Source organism: Dendrobium catenatum, unplaced genomic scaffold, assembly GCF_001605985.2.
Source record: "Dendrobium catenatum unplaced genomic scaffold, ASM160598v2 fragScaff_scaffold_853, whole genome shotgun sequence".
NCBI lineage: Eukaryota > Viridiplantae > Streptophyta > Magnoliopsida > Asparagales > Orchidaceae > Dendrobium > Dendrobium catenatum.
In genome coordinates this window covers 7,937,855-7,959,193 of record NW_021319315.1, presented here as the reverse complement: position 1 = coordinate 7,959,193, position 21,339 = coordinate 7,937,855, and the positions used below count along the sequence as shown (strand labels likewise).

General features: G+C 36.5%; 1 protein-coding gene across 9 annotated transcripts in view; it reads right to left on the bottom strand.

The window, feature by feature from the left end:
* The window catches only part of LOC110104658 (flowering time control protein FCA), a 61,769-nt gene that overhangs the window by 18,472 nt on the left and 21,958 nt on the right, over positions 1–21,339 (bottom strand). For 6 of the 9 annotated variants that reach the window (XM_028697006.1, XM_028697003.1, XM_028697005.1 and 3 more), the window contains 7 exons: positions 19,156–19,238; positions 19,020–19,071; positions 5,345–5,412; positions 4,892–4,961; positions 4,725–4,804; positions 4,581–4,645; positions 4,382–4,444 (listed from right to left, as the gene is read on the bottom strand). In XM_028697006.1, the coding sequence (XP_028552839.1) occupies positions 4,382–4,444; positions 4,581–4,645; positions 4,725–4,804; positions 4,892–4,961; positions 5,345–5,412; positions 19,020–19,071; positions 19,156–19,238 (481 nt within the window). The remainder of the gene's footprint in view (positions 1–4,381; positions 4,445–4,580; positions 4,646–4,724; positions 4,805–4,891; positions 4,962–5,344; positions 5,413–19,019; positions 19,072–19,155; positions 19,239–21,339) is intronic. The other 3 variants (XM_020833855.2, XM_028697004.1, XM_020833856.2) reach the window with 3 other exon arrangements.

Here is a 21,339-nt window from a genome sequence, read left to right as displayed (position 1 = left end):
GAGATCGGGAAGGGGTGAGATCGGGAGAAGGATCGGGCTTGGGGAAGAGTTGGGTTCCGACCCTAGTAGGAGGTCGATGGGATCTCTGCGGGTTTGTGAATGGAGGTGCGGCTCGAGCTCCTGCAGGCGACGGGATCTTGCGAACCTGTTGAGGATCGCAGCTTGGGGAGTTTGGCTTTGTGGAAGAAGGGAGGAGTTCGGGAGCTAGCCGTGGCTTGGGATCGTGTAGAGTCGGAGAGAGCTTGTGTGGGATTTGCCAATGGGGAGAGCTGTAACCGGGGCCAGTATTTAACGACGCAGGTGGACTTCAATCGAGACGAGCCACAGGATATCCGGGAAGAGATGCGATCGCAGCGGAATATCTGGACTGGTTCGGTGCCGTCTACAGATAATAGTCCTGTAGCTAGTGGCGGGATTTCTGCAAGATTTGCAGAGATTTGGGATTCTCGGCAGAGCAGAGGTACGCTGATTTTTTTTTCTCTTGTTGTTATTACATGGAGGTCAACATATGGATTTGGTTAGCAAGTGTGACTAATATTTTGCCTAATTTGATACAAATTGAAAGAGGTATGATTTTAAATAATCATATGATGTTTATATTTTTTAATTTCTACATATTCTAAGAGAAGGCCATCAAATTATCATCTATATAAATTTCTTTGAATATTAAATTCTCGTCACAAGAAATAAATAATTATCTAAATTCATAGATTATGACCTACAAATTTGAGTGGCTTTATGTGATTTTGTGCATATAATAATAGATTTACATCAGAAAAAGCTAGATTTTAATAAGTACTGCATCACTCAAATGTGCACTATTTTTAAAATTTAATAATGGGAATATTTGAAATTTTGGTAAAAGTCTAAAGGACATTTAATGAATTGTAAGAACATAATGGAGAATTTGAAAGTTCATAAATAATCCCAAGGCACTTCTAGTAACCTTGAGAAAGGAGCCTAATGACCAGTCAAATAATCTTCAAATTAAAATTGTCTATTAATTTGAAGACATCCAAGCAGTTTTTTATAACTTTTTAGGTCCATAAAAACATTAGCAATGCTAAAAGTTCCCAATGATATTTTCCCCCTTAATTACCCGGGGAAAATTAATGAAATTGCCCTTGATGAATTTTTTGATCGGTTCAAATGATCAAAAACATTATCAGGCCCCTTTTATTAGAGAGAGGAGAGCATAAAAAAGGAGTGAGAGAAGAAGAGACTTAGCAAGGCCTTAGGTTCTCCTGGGAGCTCCTTGATAGGGATTACTTCTCCAAAGGATTTCACCCTTTAGAAGAAAAATCCCCCTTAGTTAATGCAAGCAAGGGCATCAAGGATGCCTGGAGGAGGCTCATATCAGTCTCCTAAGGGAAATGCAGTAATCATGGATTCCCATAATCTTTGCTCCTTAAAAAATTAAATATTGGGAAGTTAAGGTAAATTAAGACCAGCAAAAGATTTGTCTGGTACATTAAATGCAACATAGTTTACTGCCAATTATATCTTAAGATCATTTGAAAATAAAGTACATTCTATAAATTCATGCAGCATAAGTTTTGATCGAATGCAACGTAAGTTACATTGTACTTGATTGTGTTAACCACATGGGCTTAAAGCTTTTATTAAACATTTTGATGATAACAAATATAATTTGGTAAGAACTAATATTGTTTAAAATAAGATTTCTGCATGTATAAGTGTCAACGTTTTAGGTGAAAGTCGGAAGAATAAGTCATTTCAAACTAAAGAAAGCATTATATGAATTAAAACAAGCTCATTGATCCTAAAAAAAAAAAAAAGCTCATTGATCCTAGCATGGAAGGCTAAATGCATTTCTTTTAAAAAATGAATTCAGTAAATGCACTACATTAATGGACCATTTGGAGCTTGACAGTGTATTTTCTTTTCTTAGTAATACTAATGCATACATCCTCCTAGGAGTAGGTAGTTTAGTTATGTGCTTGGTTTAGCAGGAAGCACAACTTTGTTATTACTTTTTGTTTGCATACATGTATGCTGTGAGTTTCTATCTCTTTTTTTTGGTGTGTGTTTATTATGTCTTATACTTGCTATGTTCATCAATCATCTCATTAAGAACTTATCTTCTTATACAAGTCACAAGGCAGTACTTAGCATTTTACATTAATTGCAAATTAAAAAGAAATATAAAATAGATAAATTTAAGGGGAAAGCTATATAAACCCCAATCAAAGTATGCTTGTCACCCCCATTAGCATAAGTTTGTATGAAATATTTTGATGATCACAAACAAAAATTAATATGAGCTAACATTGTCTAAAATAAATATTGAGCATGTATAGGAGTTAAAATGTCAAAGTCATGGTCAGAAGAACAAGTCATGAGAAAAGTATACATACACGTACACAATTCAAATGAAGCCTACGGTTTAAGCAACTCAAGCTAGCCTGAGCGATTTCAAAACCTATGCTTCATAATGGTTTTTTTTTTTCTCGAGTCTTTGTATTATTGTATTTCAGGATGTTAGTTTTTCAGATGACTAGCACATACACACAAGAGAACTAGTGAGGATAAACTCTAGCATAAAATATTATAAAATTGATACTACCTAATTGTATTACAAGATCATGGAACATATTTTATGATCAAACATAATTAAAATTCTCTAGAATTGATCGAACTATATGATCAAGTATCATAATGCACGATCATGTTCATTTCAAAATTATGTATGAGTTATTTTTGTTAAGATAAAAAAATATATTTAATATTACTAATTAATCTTAATATTTCACTCTGTACAATCAGTCTTATTTTAGTAACATACTATCATCCTTATTTTAGAAAAATTAATATAATTCAAAGTTTCAATAAATCAGTTTTGTACGATGCACATTGTATTGTACAATCAACATAATTATCTCAATCAAATCTACAGGAATAATTAGCCTTAAGTGTGATTATTCAAAATTTCTCCTAGTTGTATCATATGATATACATTGTACTGCATGATCAACTACCTAAAAGAAATCCAATTAATCGCACGATTAAGTCAGACAACTGATATGATATGAATTGAAGTGATCATGTTGTAAGATTGACTAGCAAACTTTTTTATTCTATTTTTTAGCCTTAAATTTTAGACTATATGCGCTTAATATAAATACCTATACCAAACCTTAGACAAGAGAGAGAGAGAGAGAGAGAGAGAGAGAGAGCTGCAGGAAACTCATTAGCCACAACATAAAATCCTTGAGATAGAGTTTTTTGAGAGAGAGTGTGAGAATGCACCATGGTCATCTTCTTCTTATCAAAAAACTTCAGATCCCAAAAAATATGAATGATTAAGAGCATTGGTTTCTTTTAGAAAATCTCAGATTTTAAAAACAGTTGTGAAAGATTTTGTTTCCGTAGCCATGGAACAAAGAATAGCTGGCTCCTCATTTCGAGCAGAAGTGACAGCACAGTTTCTCCATTACCGGTGAAAGAGAAGGGTTTCTTTGCTTTGCGATAGCAAAGAGAGAGGGATGAAAAATATTAAGAGAAAGACTTGCAGAGTAAACGTAAGTTATTGATGGCCAAACCACTATGCATCGATTTGCCTATTATTTAATCTTCTGGAGTTTAACTTTTTAGAACTTTCATTTGCTGCAATGTTCTGTAATGATATCTAGATGACTAGATATAATATATATTGTGAGATTCGAGAAATGGTTTGGATTATCCTAAAAAATATCTTAATATAATACTATTGTGTAATGAGATTTGAGAAGAGTTATTTAAATAATCTAAAAAATATTTCTTTAACTTGAAAAAATTGTGTTTGTCTTTTTCAATAAAAAAATATTTTTATTTTTTATCATTTTAAATGAGAGAAAAGTATTGGTTCTTCAAACTATTTTAAATTAAGACCAATTCAGCACCCCCACCCCTCCTAGGTGTGTATACCATTCAAATTGATAGGTATATTCACTTGAGCGTAAAGTACGACCAAATGTTGGTTTTTTGTGTTTCACTCATTAATGATTTGATTGGATAATACACTATTGACTTGATCATCTTGTCAATTAGCCAATGAACTGGAATTCTTTTATTTAGTCAAAAATCTTTCTTTTTGTTTTCTTTTAACTCCTAATATAGATAACTCTGGTTATACAGTTTCCGTAGTAGAAGATACAAGATGTGCCATATTCAAGATTTTAGAATATGAAATGAAAATAATATAACTCCACTAGTGCCAACAACATTTGGACGTCCTAAAATTTTTACCAACAAAATAACTAGGTAACATCTCTACTCTTCAAAATACGTGAGAAACAACCTTTGTTTCCCATTCATGAGAATTGTTAAATTTATGTGTGGTCAAAAACCGATGCTTTTCTCCATAAGGCATAAAAGTTACCTGTTAGGTATTACAGCATCAGAACTATGACCAAAACCAGGACCACCAAAAGCAGGAGCACCCCTGTTAGTCAAACAATGGAAAAGGAAATATATCAACATCTTCAGCCCCCATAATTTTACTCCTAAACAAAGGCACGCATAGGATCCAATAGTCTACAAGCTCAAGCATATTTCAAATTAAAAATTTTTGCAAAGACCTTTGATCACCAGGCCTTGGTCTCTTTCTATCAGCAAACCTGACAATTAATGGCTGATTACATCCCTGGAGCATATAGATAAGTAGAAAGGTTATAATATCAATAATATGATTTGAAAAACATCAACAATTAAGTATCACTTACCTTCATGACATAAGACCCATGTAAGGCATTCAATGCAGCTAAAGCCATGTCCCTGCTGGAAAACTTTATAAAGCCACATCCTTCACAAACATGAGAAGAAAGATACCAAAATCAACATGTAATGCAAGCAAAACGAACATGTAAAGGTAGAATATGGAAGCACAAACCACGGCTCTGTTTCATCTCATCTTTCATAAGATAAACATCCTCAACATGACCATAGGCAGCAAAAATCTGCTACAAATTTCAGTTTTTAAAATTATTAGTAAATGAAACTTGACTAGTATTCCATATCAAAAGGTAAAAAAAAATACCAAAAAGAAATACTATTCAAGCTTTCTTTAGCAGGTGCTTAAAGGAAAAAAGCAATTTAAACACACAAGTTTTTGGATATTAACTAGCAGGGAAAATAGGAGAAAACACCAAGCTTCACTAATAATTTGCAAAATGAATGATAACAGATTATATAACATAAGAAAACTGAATCACAAAAAAAAAAAAAAAAAAAAAAAAAAAAAAAAAAAAAAAAAAAAAAGTTAAACAGCCAATGCAAAAGCATTATATCTTATATCGTTTAAAAGCGATTTTCATTCAAAAAGCAAGAGCAAAGAAACTCTTACTTCCTCAACTTCTTTTTCAGTGGCCCGCTTATTGAGTGATGCAACAAACAGCTTTTCCTCAACTGAACCTAAAAATCAAGTATTAGCTCTACTAACAATCAATAGCGCTAGATGTAGAAATTAGAGAAATACATCCAGATTGCAGAAAACAATGACAGGTGTCACACGTCACAAAAGACCCTGAGTACAATTTTATGAAAAAAAATATTGAAAATATAAAATGAATTAATTTCGTAAATAGGACTCCAAATGTTTCTGTAGTAATGGACAAATATGATAGAAGACTTGCCATCTGCTCATCACTCTCAATTTTATTTCTTTTTTTTTTTTACACAACTACCTGTCAGTGATACAACACAACTGAAGAGATTAATAAGAAGAAACTTCGAATTATTTCAGGAAGGCTAGAATCTAGTGATCTCGCGTGTTTATCAGCTAATTCCAGGAGAAAAATAAATCGCATTGCCAGGTAAATTGAAGCTTAGATCATGGAAAAAAAAATTGCAATAAAAAACCTTATACTCAACCTGGCTAATATCTACCACTTCTAAAGATATTTTACAAACAATCCCCACATAAGAAGTTACGTAAACCTGCACCATACTTAAACAAAAATGTTCAAACAAATCTTGGCAGTCGATTTTCCTATTTAGTCACCAAATGGGCAAAGAAGAAGTAACAACGGAGCCTTTCATTCTAAGAAGTTACATAAACCTGCAATCACTATCAATCCCTAAGAGGAAGAGGGAAGAGATTGTCATAGATTTTGCTATGGGATTTCCTAGAACCAGACAGAGATATGACAGTATTTGGGGTGATTATTAATAGACTGACAAAATCAACTCATTTTTTGCCTATCAAGCAAACAGATGCAGTAGACAAATTGACACATATGTATGCGAAAGTTATTTGTGGGCTCCGAAAATTCCATTTTGTCGTTTTCCGGCCTCTCTGCGCATCAGTCTCTTTTTCTTTTAAGTGTAATGACGGCGGAGAGTTTTAACGAGAGTAGGTTCCAAGTAAATTTTCAGAAGGCATATTAGGTTTTAGATAAGACACTACCCAAAGATTTCGCCCTCATTTTGTGAGGACTTTTTTATCTGAGTTCTGGTTTCCTTTAGGCGCAAGCCCCTATAGTTAATTACCCCTCCTGATAACATGAGCGAACTTTCGATTAAGGCTAGTCGTTAAGGAGGTCGTATGGATCATGAATCCAGTGAATAATAGCAACAATTTTAGAGTTTAATTTTGAGATATGAATTTTATGATTTAGAATTTATCACCATAAACTTAAAATTGGTGGTGGGGGGAATGAAGACGAGCCAGATCAAGATCCCATGGTTATGTTGTCTTGAGTTGTCATGTTCCCTAGTCTACTTAGTCAGAGGAGGTAGTCGACCCAACCTGACAAAAGGAACCTTATCGACAGCCATGGGTTGCTTCGTCCAAGAATACCTTGTAGGCCTGGGTTGGTGTTTGTCAAAGGGGATAGATCTGAATCCACCTTAGCTAACAGATATCTTTATGCTTATCAAATATATCCTATGATTCATCGTTCAAGGGTTTGATGCCTTTAGGGAACATACGGGCTTTAGCCGTGATCGTAATATAATGGTGTCATTTGCGGCAAAACCACCCGATCAGTGGGCACGTGCCACGTCCCTATTGGCAAAAGACTATTTGAGGATGAATAGTAGTGATACACCAACATGCATTTGTTCTTTATGAGCTGAGGTTAATTTCAAATTTATCAACCCCAATAAACGGTTGCGGAAAGTGGATGATTTTTAGTTTTAAGTTTTTTGGTGATATGTTTTATTTTAAGAACTTGCACTTTTGTTTGACTTAAGATTTGAACCCTCCGGTTGAGATTTTCTGTTATCACAACCATCATTGGAGTGACATATGGGCATTTACATTTGTAGATTGAACCTTGTCGACTCTACCAACTTGCTGATAGAGGATCGGGTTCATACTTGACTTCACTTGTTGACCTGCGCAGCATCCCTAGACGTCACGTATATTTTCATAACACGCTCGTTAGAGCCCATGCGGGTATTTAGAGGCATTTTGTAATTTAAGTCATGTCAACTCCGGTCCTTTCGAGGAGGATGAGATTTGAATATTTGACCCGCGCAGCATTCTCGAATAGTTGGATTTGGGACATAGATATGACGATTGGAGCACATACAGGTTGTAGCATTTGACCCTGCGCAGCATTCTCGGACATTGATGTTTGTAACTTTAACGCATTGACTAGAGCACATGTAGGGGTGTATTTAATTTAAGGGATCATATTTAATACATAAGAGGCATTTTAAAAGATTTAAATATGATCCATTTGTGAGAGTGATTTTATTTTAAGAAATGCCCGAGACTTCATTTAAGGGCCTACGAACGCCTTTTGTCCGCTTGTACACATGTTGCGGATTCAGTGGCGTTAAAGCTTTTTAGCCTCATTACATTTATAGATTTCATAAAGTAGAAAGTAATCATCAAGCTCCTAGCTACATGGCATAGCTTAAATCTTTTTAGATTAATAAGACTCTTTTCCCTCCCATATTCATGATATACCTCTTTGTGACATAATGACGGTAAGTATCATGAAAGAGTATATATGCGATTAAGGCTTTTCACGTTACTAGTCTCATTGTTGCCTTCCTTTATGTGCTAAGTCCACAAAAAATTTCTTTGCTTCACATATCAATTAAATTTAAGATTATCTCCCATAAGCTTTCATTGTAAGTTCTTCTTCTCCTTCTCATTGCAACATTCATCGCTATCTTCATTTAACAAGAGATTGTCAAAACCCATTTTTTCTTATAACAGCTTGGGTTCATTTGATGATTACTTTCAACTTGGAGAATTTAGCAATCGAACACAAAGCTTCTTTAAAAAGAGGATTAAGGTGACAATGGCAGTAGTTTCTAAAAGAAGAATGGTGTCATGAAAAACACTCTAATGACGTATATATCACTAATCTTTTGTATTCCATGATTTATTGAAAAGTAAGCTGAAGGCACTACATAATAATTTTAAGCATCCTACCTGCTATCTTCATTAAAATTATGAATGTAATTTGCTAGGTATGATGGAAAGATGTGACCACTTATTAGGGATAATAAGTATTAAGATACTACTTTCCTAGAAATGATTATTGTATTTCTTGGGTGGAATCATTATTTGGTCCACCAAAATTACATAAGGTTTTGGCCAACATTTCAAGATGCTTATCCTATGTATATTGCCTTAGTAGACCCTTTTCAAAAATCCTATCCTTTGTAAACCATTTTGTGGCATTCTTGAGTTGCACGGGGTTACTCATAGAAATGAAATTTTTGTATCAGCATTAACTATCGTAAGGGTGTATTAATGCAAGAATTAATGATTTTGCATTACTATATTTCAAGCATAAGTATTGTTGCACCACCAATCACCCTTATGACATAATGTTATGGCAAAATCATGTCTCTCAAATTCAAGCACAATATGTTTCACAGAAGTATGTTGGAAAGATGCCAAGTGTTATTTTTCAGTTCAATTTTTAACTCAAGTTTTTTATATTCATTAATTTGAGTCCAAATCATTTTTCCTTATTTTTTTTTAATTGTTTAAAAATTTTACAAAATTTCACTTTTAATCAATTATGTGAGGGTCATTTGAGCATTTTCCAATATTCCCAAAAATTTTGCTAAGTCCAGAGTTTTCAAGTAAATTTCGGCAACCTTCCAGCGTCCCCTCCCCGGCACCAGGAGGTAAGGAGGGCATTTGACCTTTTGACTCGACCCGAGCGGATCAAATCAACGGCGAGGAGATTGGGAGAGGCAAATCGATCTCATAAAAGTCTTCAAATCTTCTAATGTGCGCGACCTGCTAATTTAAGCAATTAATTTAATTTTAAAAATATTTTTGGTCCCCTTTAAAATCCGGCAGCCTTACATCATCCCTTCCCCGGTGCCAGGAGGTAAAGAGGGCACTTTCCCTTTAGCTCAACTCGGCCGGAGCAAATCAACGGTGAGGAGATTGGAAGAGTAGTGTCTACGCTCCCTCGGTCAGATAATCTCGACGACCGAGGGCTTCGGGCGGCTCAAGGCGACGGGATCATGCACGGCGGAAGTCTGGCCGGTAGCGTCGAAGTAGGAGGCTAGAGGTCGACGGTGAAGAGCGAGATCTAGCCAGCGGAGGCTTACTCGATGAAGGCCGTTGGTTGTGCGTATGGGCTCGGATGGATGACGAGGTCGGCCTGGTTCGATCGGGTCGGCTTCGAGCTCGGAGAAGGAAGCACAGCCGGCAGTCTGAAGGAGACACAGTTGGAGATGGTGCAGTTCGGTCGTCTAGCTAGAGCATTGTAAGTTTCCTGAAATCTTCTTTCCTCTTTGCTTGCGATTCTGAGAGCGTGTGTGACGAATGAGAGGAGTGAGTCCTTTTATGTCGTAAGTAGGAGTTACTGGAGCTGGATATGGGATCGTGGGGTAAGTTATGTGCGATCGTGGATGAGGTGGAGCTTGCCGACAGTTGAGCCGTGGGTGAGTCGTTACAGGTCAACATTATAGTTCGATTGCATGGTATCCCAAAAGTTATTGTTTCGGACAAAAATGGTAGATTCACTTTGAGACTGTGGAAAAGCATTCATGAAAGCTTAGGCATAAATCTGCATTTCAATACAGCTTTTCATTCTCAGATTAATGGTCAATATGAAAGAATCATTCATGTACTAAAATACCTGTTGAGATTATGTGTTTTATTTATTAGAGGTAGTTGGGAGGATCACATACCATTGATAAAATTTTCTTACAATAATAGCTACCAATCAAGTATACAAATATATGAAGCACTTTATGATAGAAAATGCAAAACTCCCTTAACGTGAATTGAAAAAGGAGAACGACAACTAATGGGCCTATTATTGTAAGTTAATTAACTCAAAATCAGTAATTAACACTAAGTTAATTAACTATTAATAGTCATTTCATTTCATTATTTTATTCATATTACTGTAGCTTATTCTCTTAACTAAACTTGCATTGGCTTGATTAAATCCCACGGCTGAGAAGGATTTGGGGAATGTAATAGTGGAAATTCAGTAATACAGTAAATTAAATAATAGTATATAAAAGCATTAGTGAGTATTAGCCATTCCCTTCTCTTTTCCCGTCATTTGGCTGCTGGCATTCGAATGAACAACCAACCGTTAGCTGGGAGACGGATGTGATGCTGAAGGCCGCAGGTGGAGGGAACTAAATGTTGTTGCAACTGATTTCAGAACTTAGGGAATGATCTAGAAGAAGTAGAATTTAAGATTTTTGGAGTTAGTATTTTCTGAAATTTGTATATTTTTCTGTATTTGTTGTGTAGAAATAGGTGTGTGTTGCTATGTTTGTCGAATTCAATTAGAAATGCTAAAGTGCTGAATTTCCGTGAGGGATGGCTGAATTGAAATTTATGTTTGCTGAATTCCATTTGCAGAAAGCAGAAAACAGATTTTTGTTGCTGAAATCTATAAGGAAAAAGGGTAAAAAAGCTGAAATCCGATAAGGGTATTACTGTTAATTGAAATTTAGTAACGATGGCTGCTGCTATTGCTGAAATAAAGGTTTAGGTTGCTGAATTCAGGAGGAAAAATAGTGCTGTTTACTGAATTTTGTAATTACAGAACTGTAGAGTTGTAGAAATCAGTAAAGAACAGGAATTATAAAGAAAAAGGAAATAGAAAGGAGTTATGCAGCAGCAGCAACAACAACAACAACATCAAGCCTTTATCCCACTACGTGGGGTTGGCTACATGAATCCTTTTTTCTCCATTGTGTCCTATTAAAAGTCAAATTCTCGTTTAAATCTAATAAAGAAAGGTCATTCATAATATTTTCTAACAAAGTTTTTTTAGGTCTACCCCTGCCTTTCTTAACACAAGTCAAATCTAATACCTCTACTCTCTTAACCGGGTCATCAGAAAGCCGCCGTTTTATGCGACCAAACCATCTAAGGCGTCTCTCTCTAATCTTATCTTCAACTGGAGCTACTCCAACCTTTTCACATATATGCTCATTTCGTATCCTATCTCTAAGGGTAAAGCCACCTTTAAAGAAAAAGGAAATAGAAAGGAGTTATGTAAACAGAGAACGTTATTGTTGAATGAGGAGAAGTTCAGTGGAGGTGTACAAGAGGAAAAGAAAACTAACTCTAGGAGAATCAATTCCTAGCAATGTGAGATACCCAAACAATGCCATAAGAGATAGTAAAATTTCATATATTTGCAATTCCACATTTGTTATATTTATGATAACATTTCATTCCAATTTATTATGTCAGTAAGTAGTGACAACAATAGCACATTTGAAAAAAGTCATATATAAAGAATAAGTTTGCACAAGTAAATGCAAAAGACCTGACGAAGTAAGTCTATACTCTCGAAATTCTAAAAGTTAGGAATTTGAACCTAACCTTGAATGAGAAAGCAGCTTCAATTCTAAAAGTTGAGAATTCAGACATAACCTTAAACTAGAAAAGTTGGAAGGGTGCAAAAGTCTATAGTCATCATATGACTTATATAAAGATATTGAACAAGAAAAAAAAGTGATGTTATATATTTTTATGACCAGTACAGAATTTACATGTGTTTTAAATTAATTGTAAAAAAATATTATTATTATTTCTTCTACATTGTTTGCGTATTTCATTGAGCCCTAGCTCATTTAGCAGTTGTTGTAGTACATACAAGGGGAAGGAGCCAGTGGATTCGTAGTCAGGATAGTGGACTATTTTTTTTGTGCAAATACTTTTTGGGAGTATAAAGAGATCTGAGTAGAAGTTGTACAGACTTTTGTCTATATAAGTAAATTTTAAAAAGATTAGTAAAGCTTTGTAAATTATTTAAGATATTTTACAAATGCTTCCTATTGTTAAGTATAAAGTCTGATATGTTATGATATGTACAGATCCTTAATTCTGATAAAATAGAGTCAGAATGGGTGTAAGTAAGAAAAAGATATGTTCATATTTTCCTTCTCTATTACATTCTATTGACGGTAAGGGGGTCAAAATGGGGTGTGACATATTCCTCATTGTTTAAGCCCAAAAAATGATGGAAAATCTCATTATGCCTCAATGCACGTCATAGAAAACCTATTTCTCTTGTCATATATATTTCCTATCAATTCCATAAGCCTTGTACACGTTATCTTCAATCAAGAAGTATAGAGATTATACAGAACCAAGTAAAACCCAAAAATCCCCAACCTTTCAAAAAGGTAGGTTTCTTGAAATGACAAAGATCACAAAAAGCTCAAATAACATGTTAATAATTAGATTAGGAAATTCATATAGAATTTGGCTGAATTAAGCAAACTTGTAGAAGCCAAAATGCTCATAAGCAACAAGTCAAGTTTGAAATTACAAAGAAAGTCAGTTCAGAAATATGAAAAACTAGTGGATTGAACTTTTTAACCATGTTAAATTAAGGTAATAAATCATGTGCCAAGAGTTTAAATTTGAATTTAATTCAAGTTTTCTTAATGTTAAATATGAAAAATCCATATAAATGTTTAAAGGGCCAACCCAACTTTAAAGTAAAATTTTGAATAAACTTGGCCTTCCTATCAATCTCTGCCTTCCTCTTTAGACCCCTGAGAATAAAGAAGAAGCCTAAAACAACTACTTGCTAAAGTACTGCATGTCCGTTTAGCTTTTGTTGCATCGTTTACGGAGAATCTTCACTTGAAAAGCAAGCCTTATAAAACGATTGCTGAAAAAAACTGAACAATTGTCAGGGAAGTTAGCAATACAATCTTGTAGAACAGAGAAGATGGCATCAATATTCAAAAGTTTTTTTGTTGTAGAAGATGATGTCATGTAATTGTTGGTCAAGATCTAAATTTTCTGTCAAAACAGGGCATGCCTACGTCTATAATCAACTGTAGATTTTAGAATGAGATTTTGTTAGGCCGGTTAAACTTGAGCCAGCCAAGCCAGACCAAGGGCAGGCTCTTATTTACAGGAGGCGGACTAATGCCACCACCTTTCCTGCTATGGCTGCCCAATCAAATGGACCCCACTAAGGGCCAATTAGAGAAAGAGGGGGACGGCTAGGCATGGGAGGGAAATTTGAATTATGAATTGAATTGGGGGAATTATTGTATTAAATAGTAGTTGTTTAGGGTTAGGGTTATGCTTTGTTTTGATGGTTGATTTCCAGAGTTCTTGTCTTGGTGTCTTGGGCCCTAGATTTATCTAGGGATTGGGAGAGAACAATCCTCCTCTCGAATTGAGGATCGATTGTATCTTGCTTATTTGCTTTCGTTATTTGCTTTCCACCATAAGAAAATTATTGTTCTCCCTGTTAGATTTGTGAAGATCTCTCGCTGTTCTCATCAATCATGTTAGGGTTTACTTGAAATATTCAAGTATTTCCTATCAAATTGGTATCAGAGCTAATTTTGGGATCAATTGTGGGCTGATTTCGAAAAAAGCAGCGGTGATTTTTGGCCGAAAGAAAGAATTTTTCATTGTTTTTTATCAAAATCCATATTTTTTTGAACCAACAAAAAAATTTCGTCAATGGGTTGACAGAGGAGGAGAAGTTCACAACAACAGGTTTATGTTTGGAGGAGAAGGCACTGTCATGGTACCTATTGAGGGACCATAGGAGATCTCTACATAACTTGAGAGAATTCAATGATTGTTTATTAGAACGTTTCTAAGCCGACAGGGAATGAGACTTCTATGAGCAATTCTTTGCATTGGTGCAGGACGGATTACTGGCAAACTACCGTGAGTAGTTTGAGCATCTCACCAGTCGGGTGAAATGATTCTCAGGGCATTGGAGGGGAACTTCATGAAGGGGCTCAAATCAAAGATCAGAGCGGCGGTGAAGGTCATGAGGCCTTGTGACTTGGGAGAGGCCATGGAGTTGACACAACTGGTGGAAAATCAGAGGAATCAAGAGATGGGAGCCAGGAGCAGTAATTCAAGAGGCTCTTACAAGATGAAGACCACTCTTTTAGCACCAAATGGTCCTACATCAGGAGGATTTCATGAGACCACCATGGAGAAGCTAGTAGGAGGAGGAAGTGGGGGAAATTTCAAAAGGTTGATAGAGAAGGAGATGCAGGAGAAGAGGGCGAAGGGGTTATGTTTCAGGTGTGATGAAAAATATACTCCAGATGTAAGAACCAAACCCTTCAAGTTCACACCATCTATGATGATGAGGAAACAAAGGAGGGAAGAGAGGGAGAGATGGAGGAGAAGTTGCATTAGGATCTAGTAGAGATTTCCCTGAACTCTGTGGTAGGATTTACAATGAATCATACCATGAAGGTGAAGGGAGAGATAGAGGACAGGAAGGTGGTGGTATTGATCAACAGTGACGCTACCCACAATTTTATTTTCACTCAGGTCGTCGACCAACTGGGAGTGAAATGGGTGGATATAGGATATTATGGGGTGATGATAGGTATAGGGAAGGTAGAGAAAGGCCAGGGTATATGTAGAAGAGTGGTGTTGACCATCCAGGGGTTAAGTTGAGGGAGAATTTTCTTCCACTGGAGTTAGAAAGTACTGATGTCATCCTGAGGATGAAGTAGTTGCAAACCTTGAGGGACATCAAGGTCAATTGAGGAGTACTCACGATGGAGTTGATGGTGGATGGAAGAAAGATGGTGATAAGGGGAGATGCAGGGCTATCCAAAACAATGATATCTCTCAAAACCATGGTGAGGAGTATACAAGAAGTGGGGGAGGGCTTTCTCGTGAAGCTGCACAAACTGGAGGGAGTTAGATTGGAGGAGAGAGAGGAGACATACCCCTCTCAGTACAGCCGTTGATCCAGCAATTCCATGAGATTTTCAACCAAGGGAAAAGGAGCACGCTATCACCTTGAGGGAAGGTATATCACCCATCAACGTCAGGCCCTACCGCTATCCTCAATTTCAGAAGGATGAAATTGAGAAGTTGATTAGAGAAATGTTGAAGGCAAGAATTATCAAGCCTAGTGTTAGTCATTTTTCTAGCCCAGTATTACTGGTTAAGAAAAAATATGGCAGCTAAAGGTTTTGTGTGGACTATAGGGCAGCAAATAAGGAGAATGTGCCTGACAAGTTTCTTATACCAGTAATAGATGAGCTGTTGGATGAGTTAAGTGGGGCGGTGATCTTCACCAAAATAGATATGAAGTCAGGCTATCATCAGATCCGAATAAAGAAGGAAGATGTGCTCAAGACTACTTTCAGAACTCATGAGGGGTATTATGAGTTCCTAGTGATGCTTTTTGGCCTCACTAACGCTCCGGCCACGTTTCAGTCACTCATGAACAAGGTCTTCATATCCTATCTCATGCGATTTGTCTTGATTTTCTTGACGACATACTAATTTACAATAGTATGGAGGAAGAGCACTTGGAGCACTTAAGGAAGGTGTTAGAAGTGTTGCAGGAGTACCAACTGAGGACCAACCTGAAGAAATGTTGTTTTGCCCAGGCTAGTGTGGAGTATTTGGATCATATCATGTCTAAAGAGGGGGTGGTAGCAAATCAAACAAAAATTGAAGCTATGTTGAGATGGCTAGCACCTAAGAATTTGAAGGAGCTGAGAAGATTCTTAGGACTAATAGGATACTACAGGAAATTCGTGAAGGGGTATGACAACATAGCATGACCACTAACAGAGCATTTAAAGATGGATGGTTTCTTATGGGGGGAGGCATCCACAGCAACCTTTGAGAGTTTGAAGAATGCTATGACTATTATACTAGCCCTAGCACTACTGGGCTTCACTCGGGACTTCACGGTGGAGACAAATGTTTCAGGATATGTATTGGGAGCAGTGCTTATGCAAAATCGTCGCTATTCCCTATTTCAACCAGGTGTTGACAGCTAGAGCCAAGTTGAAATCAGTTTATTAGCAGGAGTTGATGGCAATTGTATTAGCCATCCAAAAGTGGCGGTCCCACTTATTAGGTAGGCATTTCATTGTCCAAACGGACCAGCAGAGCTTGAAGTACTTGTTGGAGCAGCGGATGGTGACAGAGGAGCATCAGAGGTGGCTGTCCAAATTGCTGGGGTATGATTTTGAAATCCAATACATGCCAGGAGTGGAGAACAAGAAGACAGATGCCTTGTCCATATGCATGGGGGAGTTGCAAGCGACAACAATTTCAATCTCGTTGATGTTAGATTGGGAGGCCATAAAAAAGGAGAGTACCTGGGATGAGGAGTTGGGAAAGATTATGGCTGATTTACTGAAGGAGGGAGTAGCCACCTGGGGTATCCTTTGGAAGGGGAGAAACTTCTGTACCATGGAAGGTTTGTGATGCCTAGGACATCAGTCTACATTCCACACTTGCTCTAGGAGTTCCATGGGAGCATTGTTGGGGATCACTCAGAGATGCAGAAGACATACAGGAGACTAGCTTCAGAGCTGTACTAAAAGAGGATGCATAATGATGTAGAAGAAATGATAGCCAAATGTGAGATATGTTAGAGCAACAAGTACATCTCCATGTCTCCAAGAGTATTACTACAGCAGTTAGCATTACCAGGTCGGGTATTGGAGGAGAAATCCATGGATTTCATAGATGGGCTACCCCAATAAAAAGGGTTCACAGTGATCCTGGTGGTGGTGGACCTATTGAGCAAATATGCTCATTTCATTCCCCTACAACATCCATACACCGCAATAACAGTTGCATCAGCTTTCATTAGAGAGGTGGTCAGACTACATGGAGTACAAGAGGCTATAGTATCCGACAAGGATAAGGTGTTCCTCAGCCATTTCAGCAATGAATTGTTTAGAGTACAGAGGATGGTATTGAAGAGAAGCACAGCCTATCACCCACAGATGGATTTCCAAACATAAGTGGTCAACAGGAGCTGAAATTTACCTAAGATGCGTTGTAACGGAGACACCTAAGTTATGGGCCAAGTGGCTAGCATGGGCAGAGTATTGGTACAACACCTCTTATCATCATGCTTCTCAAATGACTCAATTCAAGGTATTGTATGAAAGGGACCCTCTTCAGCGGGTGCATTTTGGGCATAGGAGCACACCAGTTTCAGCATTATAGAAGTATCTAGAGGAGAGAGACCGGGTGTTGGAAGAACTGAATAGGCATCTATTGAGGGTCTAACAAATTATGAAGAAATAGGTTGATGGACATCATAAGGACATCCAATTTGAGGGTGTTCTTAAAGCTCCAACGTTACAAGCAGAAAACCATCGCCAACAGGAGAAATGAGAAGCTTGCACCAAGGTATTTTGGGCCATTTGAAGTATTGAAGAAGATTAGAAAAGTAGCATATAAGTTGAAATTGCCTTCCATAGCAACCATACCTCATGTTTCCATGTTTCATAACTAAGGAGGGTGATTAGGGAGCATGCAGCCAGTTCTGAACTATCAGTGACATTAACAGAGGAATTGGAGGTGATGTTGGGACCCTTTGAGTTACAAGGGGTGTGTCAGGAAGAGGGAGGGGGAAAGGAAGTTGATCAAGTAGAAGAATCTTCCAGGTTATGAGGCGACATGGGAGCCTTATAAGAGGGTGAAGCGTCAGTTTCCCTCCTATCACCTTGAGGACAAGGTGGTTCTTTGGAAGGACGGTATTGTTAGGCCGGTTCAGCCTAAGCTGATCCAGCCGGCCTTGGGCAGGCTCTCGTTTGTAGGAGGCAAACTAATGCCGCCTCCTTTCCTGCTATGGCCATCTAATTAAATGGGCCCCACTAAGGGCCAATTAAAAAAAGAGGGAGACAAATAGGCATGGGAGAGAAATTTGAATAATGAATTGAATTGGGGGAATTATTGTATTAAATAGTAGGAGTTGTTAGGGTTAGGGTTATGCTTTGTTTTGGTGAATGATTTCTGGAGTTTTTTTCTTGGTGTCTTGGGCCCTAGATTCGTCTAGGGATTGGGAGGGAACGATCCTCCTCTTGAATTGAGGATCGATTGTATCTTGCTTATTTGCTTTCCACCATAAAAAAACTATTGTTTTCTCGGTTAGATTTGTGAAGATATCTCGCTATTTTCATCAATTTTGTTAGGGTTTACTTGAAATATTTAAGTTTTTCCTATCAGATTTTTACCAAACCTTTCCAAGTTCTTTCAAATAAGTTCCTTTCCCAGTACTTTCAAATAAGTCCAAAAAAACTGTTTCCTAAACCAATGACATTATAAGATTTATACCCAAAACTAAGGTCAATGATTCATGGTAGTAGTATCAGAAAAAAATTGTTATCAAGTCAAAACTTAAAATTAAATATACATACATCATAATAAACCACAAAAACGTGCAGCTTGGGTCATGTACTATCAGCAATTACAGGAAAGTTAATGGAGTGATACATAAGCCTAGTTGTGCATGTAATAGATATGTAACAATCATTATTGTTTAAAAAAATTAAAAAAAAAAAAGCAATCATTATTGTTTGAACAACTAAATGAGGATGAAATGTCATCAAGAACGGTTGCATTGTGAATTTGGTTTTGACAAACATTGGTTGTTACTGTAGCATATAAAATGCAAAAATGAACATGCAAGAAAACCTAGAACATTGACCCTTTTATCCGTACAAAAGAAATATCACAGTAGCCTATCATATGATTACATCTGCATAAACGAATACAAAGTAAAACAAGTAAATCAACATATTCGAAATCCACAAGCAATAAATGAAATGATTAAACAAATTACCAAGCCGCTCTCGTTCACCATCAGCATATCTGACTTGAATTGGTCCAGTTCCCTAGAAGATTATTAATTAAATTGCATGATCAAAAAATAAAACATTTTATGACAATTATTGAACCTTGCATTCGCAAACACTTACCCCAGGCAAAGTATACCGATTGTGCAAAGCACTTATAGCTCTATCAGCATGCTCTAATGTTGCATACTTAATGAAACAACAACCTGTAGAAGTTAACTTCTGCGTATTGATCCAATGGCTAACCAAAAACGGCTTACAAAGGCATATAATATTAAATGTTCACCTACCTCAACATAATGATTTAAGGATAAGGAGTAAAACAAGCCAAATGAATTTTCCGCAAGCCTCTTCAACACAAATTACATCAAAACCATATGAAACAAAAAACGTTAATACAAAAATGTCCTAACTAAATGTTGCTATATCCAAAAGGCATAATTAATACCTAACATAACATAACATTGAAAGTGCAAATTTGACCCTCGTAAATCTTCTAACTGTTTTTAACATTAATCCAACATTGATTTCTATAACAAAAACAAAGGTAAAACAAACTAATCTGTAGCTCAATATCAAGTTATCAACATACAATTCCATGACAAATGAAAGAACTTCTCAAAATATGGGCATTAACAGAACCAATATTTTGTGTCCCAAGTATTACCTTATTTTGCAGAGTGGTAGACACATCATACAAGAACGGCAATACTGATATGTGAGCAACTAGAACTTACACACAGCAGCTTCTCACATAGCATTATACCGACAATACTTAATTCAATGGAGATTAGACATTTACTTGCAACAACAATGTTACTACATGTAGCACCCATTTGCACAACCTCACAAAGATCCAACCAAAATAAGAAAATTAAAAAGCATATGAAGAACTTAGTTCTGCAAGAAATTTCCGCATCCGAGTTGTCTTCCAAAAGATCATAACAAGCAATCACTGAAATGTTCAAGTTTTGGGAATAGTTATTAAAGGACCATATCAACACAATAGAAATAGTTAGATTTACCTAGCATCAACAAGAAGCAGTTTCCAGCAATGGAGAGAAATATAAACAAATCAAGCCACATAAAAACAATGCTAAGATTTTACAAGGATCATCAAAACCTCACTAGGTACACAAGAAGGAGCACTTGCTTCAAAAATAATAAATTCATTTATTAGATGTAAAATCAAATACAAGAACTAATCCTCCACCAAAGAATGTGATTTCCAAGCGGACAGGCAATGCTTTTGGATCCAGAAAAAGCAGCCCTAAATTTGTCTAACAATGGACAAAGTGATCAATTTACCCTATTAGTTTTTCCCAGATTAAAAGCAGCGGATAGCTGGTCATTTTGCCACTTTTCAACAGAATTTGAGCTGTATTTTTTGACAAAATAAAATTGTCGCAAACTAGAGGAAAGATGCCTAGAAAAAAGAAGTCCTAAAGCATAGTTAGGGCTATTTTGTCAAGTAGCAATGCCATTAACATAGACCCAGGAAAACTGATACTATGACAAACATTTGGGATTGATCAATTGTTCTTTATAATCAGATGACGTCCATAATAAAGAATATCAATGCAATGCTCTTAAGCCAACAGTACAAAGTAGTAAAGGTATTGAAAAGGCTAAGAGCAGCAACAACAATAACAACATCAAGCCTTTGTCTCACCATGTGGGGTCGACTACATGAATCTTTTTTCTTCATTGTGTCATGTTAAAAGTCAATTTATCGTTTAAATATAATAAAGAAAGATCATTTCAAATATTTTCTAGTCAAATTTTTTTAGGTCTATCTCAACCTTAGAGCCTTAAAACTAAATCAAAGCTTTAAGAATGTACTGATGATCTGGAAGTCAAGGCCATAAATAAAATTACTGGAAGTCAAAATGCATTAAGTTGAAACATGACTTCTAATTACTGCTCCCTTCCAAGACAATATCACGGCCCCCAACCTGTACACTGAAACAACACAAACATATATCAACTCCAACAGCTAAACTAGGTAGTGTGGGCTCCGAAAATTTGTCCCCGGCCTCCGCTCGCTCTTTTCTTTCGGCGAGGGAGTTTTAACTGAATAAGTTCCGAGGTAAATTTTGGAAGGCAAATGGGTTTGTAGATAAGACACTACCCAGAGATTTCGTCCTCATTTTGCGAGGACTTTATGATCTGAGTTCTGATTTCCTATAGGCGCAAGCCCCTATAGTTAATTACCCCTCTCGATCACGAGAGAGAACTTTTGATTAAGGCTAGTCGTCAATCAGATACGTATAGAGAATACGTGTTATCTGGCATATAGTAGCAACA